At 40.3% G+C, this 4,018-nt stretch overlaps 1 protein-coding gene across 1 annotated transcript; it reads right to left on the bottom strand. All coding sequences in view use genetic code 11, as the record gives it.

Annotated features, from left to right (window-relative positions):
• Window positions 1-736: 736 nt before the first annotated feature.
• On the bottom strand, window positions 737-2,073 carry EGR_10900 (hypothetical protein; the record flags this gene model as incomplete). The annotated part of the gene is made up of 2 exons (XM_024500149.1): window positions 737-851; window positions 1,940-2,073. The coding sequence occupies 2 exons, from the start codon at window positions 2,071-2,073 to the stop codon at window positions 737-739; spliced, it is 249 nt and encodes an 82-aa protein (XP_024345436.1).
• Window positions 2,074-4,018: the final 1,945 nt, after the last annotated feature.

Raw genomic sequence — 4,018 nt, 5'->3', positions numbered from 1 at the left:
TGACCTGTTAAGTTGTTAGTGAAATGTATATAGAAGGAATGTGGAGTAAAGGTGACTGATTGGTAGTAAAGGAATTATTGTCCGTGTGATCATTTTCCTTATATGCTGTTTTAGGTGTGTGTCTTAATGCTCCAAAAATTAATAAGTTGATTATGTTTATGCATGAACTTTTAAGCTGATAAGGTACCTACAATTGTACTTGAATTAGCAAAAAATGACCTGTCGGATTATAAATAATGCTCTTTTTCTCATTCTGAAATTTTAAACTGATCAAGCACTTGATAAAGTACTTGAAATAGCAAATGCTTCCCTAACTCCTAACACACTTGACTCATTCTTCACAATTTTTCAATCCCTAATTTCTTAATAATTCAGATATTCCTGTCATTTTGTTCTGATATTATTATTCCATATATATTTTCTGAATATTTACTTCTATTTTATTGCATTTGCCACTTAGTATTTATGCCATTCGGTTATTGTTCAAGTTGAGACTGCTAGTCCACAAATTGAGCTAGTGCCTCTTACAGCCTCATTTTTGCAGGTCTTTGGTAGTAATGATTTGGCACCGCTTTACTCTAATGTTACCCGCACTGAATTTTGAAGATTAGAGAGCTATGCAGACCGAAGGCTACAAAGGTCTTTCCAATTTGCTGGGTGTGTGGCGTCACCTACTCAGTGCTATAAGATGTTAAAATGTGCCCCCCAAATAAAAGCTGCGGTTTGTGGGTCGAAGCTAGAGGAATTGAACTGATCGAAAGCTGTAGCCGTTGCCGGTGGATGCGCTGCTGTGCATGCAGGCGGTGCAGGGTAGTGCTATGTATATGTCTATAGTTTTGGCTGTGCATTCTCTAAAAGTGATTTGAGAGAAACGATTCCACATAATGATAATTCTAGGAGGAATGTGATATCACTGCATACTTTCTTCTATAAAACGGAAAAATTTACTGTGTAGAGTGTGACCTTGAAATTTGGAAGAGACTGAATGCATAATTGAGTGCATTAGATTAGTAATTATTCACTACCAGATCCGATGTCACTTATTTCGGTTTCTCAAGTGACAAAATGCGTCAAAAGAAAAAATAAATTGCACAGATTTGTTTCCAATTGCCTTCAAATAATGACCTAAATCAGGTTCGAAATTCGTCTTATCTATTTAGCTTCAACACATTAGAAGGAGTCACAGTCTGGTGATTTGGAATCCCTATTTACGAAATCGCCATAGCCTCGGGTAATGGTGTTGACATCAATCAACAATATCGCGTTACATGAGCAGAAAGTAAGTTGGGAAACCTGCGAGATGGTTAATAGGAGCGACGTGTAGAGGGGAATAGCTAGTAGTTTGTCTGCTATTGGAAGATAGAGATGAGTATTAGAAAGTCCTCATCTTATACACTAAGGAAAATCTGATAATTTTCAAAATCCTTCAATCCACTACTGAATTTGGTTTGTTTGATCTGCCGTTTATACCGAGGATTGCCGTTGATGTGATGTCAGGTGCTAGACCCGACTCCCGACAATACTTGGTCATTCGTGCAGTGGTTACCACTGCACACGTGAGCCAATGGCATAATATACTTAATTCGCAGATGCTGATGAAAAATACGAAAAAAACGACAGCTCTAACGCCAAATATCTGCCAGATGTGTGCACTGATGCTGTGACAATATTGGGGACTTCATTTGGGTGTTTAACAATTGAAAACTGTGAATGCTGGGAGCACTTGGTTAGTGTTCATCCCATCGTAGGATTTCACACAAACACCATTTATTCCACTCATTTTGTCACATGTCTTGCCATGTGGGAGTCAGCATTTGCCTTTTGACCCTGGTGCAAAACAAACAGCAAGTGATATCAACCGCGTCGCCACTGTTTTGGTCTGGTTCGCCAATGCCTTTGATCTGTAGTTTCTGTGCTGTGACAGTTCATGCCTGCATACAAGCTAGACCAATAATCAAACAATGCGAAGGTGAAGAATTTGGGACAGACGTCTTGAATGAAGAAGACGACAGGGTCAACCCACGTGGTGGGTGTGTGCATTGGGTATCCTGTCAGGCTGATTGAGGTTGCCATGTCCGCAGTCACTGACCACGTTCACTGCATGTAGTGCTGGTGAGAGGCAAGAGGTTTCCAAGTGCCGTGAACAGTTAAGGCTTTTCTGTCATTGCTCCGATTCGCATCGCATTTCGTTGCATTGGCAGTATCTGAATTACTATGCTTCTTTTGTTTTGGCGAATACTTTTAATGTGAATTTTTGCAAGTCGAAGGCGTTTAATGTGTTCCAATGCATGGCACAGTGACATAAATTCGTGATGGCAACCGTAACTACCAAAGCAATTCACTTTAACATTAATATCGCTTTCTCAATTTAGCTTAAGTAACAAATAACAGAATTTATTTAGCACAAATTATTGGTCAAAAAATTTGCAAATAACGCAATATTTCCGTGCATTCCAACCATTACAATTATTGACGGGAGTAGCAATGACAGCTCCAACTCACATGACTGTCACTTCACCAGATGCTGAGCCAGACTTTTTCGCCATACATGCTCCCAAATGATCCGTTTTAGTTAAGAATTTGTTCTTGTGACTGGATTCAATGTGACCGCAAGCCTACAGAGAAGTGCAACATGAAATCTTGTAAAATGAATAAGTCGTGATTCAGGGCCCAGTTTATTAAAGGAGGAAAACGAGTGACCAGTTCTTTCCCAGGTTGTACAAACACCATTCACTGTAGTACAAAATTAGAGCGTGTAGTGGCATTGGCAGTTGATTCAAACACCATTTCACCATATCACACCACCAGAAAATTGCGGCATTGCCGACCCACTACTTCGGGTTTGCACACGTTGAAATGGGGTGATGTATGTTGGAGATCGTGTGAAGTCAAGGTTGGATTGAGACTCCAATCCGTCAAGCTGTGAGTAAAAATGTGCTTTAGAGAATGTTGACATCGGAAGGCACACCGTCTCGTACGTTAATTAATACAAGTGTTGGGAAATCTTGACTCTCTGATTATCAGGTTGGTTGTCTGGGCAGGAAGCTGACCATGCTGGCAAGCACATATAAATTGCAGGCAGCAGTACTTGGCAACTTCATTTGAATTACGTGCGTTGTGTTCTGCTTCGAAGACGGTGCGAAAATACCAACTGTTACGCATGGAGGCATGTGATGAAATGTGCAGAATACCATCGCACTCGTGCCACATCACAACAATGGTTGTCAGAAGACTTCCAAATACTTATTTTGTGTAATGATTTCTTTTGTCAGACAGATAAAATAAACCTACACTATAGGAAATACGCGAGTAATCACTACCGCCGCAAATTTAAAATTACTAGACTGGAAGCGGAGGATCATAAACCATCGAAGTCCTTTATTTGACGTGTTAGCTGCGGCAGTGAGAGTGAATTCGTTTCATCGCCTGTCGCACACATTGGTTAACACTGCAAGAATTGTTAACGAAAATCCACTTTTACCTACGTGAATTCACTTAAATGAATAATGTGCGATTTAATTGCAACGAATCCCTCGACGTGGTAACCGATCACATGGAAAGCAGGCATTAACACATGACTATACTAGCATTCCATGTGTGGCAGTGGGTCCAACAATGAATTTCTGCTGATTATTGTGTACCATTTACTTACAGTGGGGTAGTAAATATTAGAAGATAAACAAAGTGATAAAGTATGGCGCAATTTCTCAGTTAAGTAAGGCGGTGTAAAACTACTTTAATTTGGACGCATAACAACGGTGCGTCCCTAAATCTTAGCCTTTATCAAAGTGTCCATTACTATAGAGACAGCCTGCAAGATGTATGTCTTCTCCAAAGCCCTTGCCATTCCTCCGTTCAGTGTCACCTGATGCAAACACATTTTTACGAGAGCATCCCCACCATGCTGTTGGCGATACTCTGTCATTAGGCTTCCCTATTTCACATCCATTAACGCAATATGCTTGACAAGTGCGAGAAATTCCATCACGCTGTTAGGTCGTGAATTTGGTAACAGTAG

Source organism: Echinococcus granulosus (genome assembly GCF_000524195.1).
Source record: "Echinococcus granulosus chromosome Unknown EG_S00297, whole genome shotgun sequence".
NCBI lineage: Eukaryota > Metazoa > Platyhelminthes > Cestoda > Cyclophyllidea > Taeniidae > Echinococcus > Echinococcus granulosus.
This window is presented reverse-complemented; position numbering and strand designations above follow the sequence as displayed.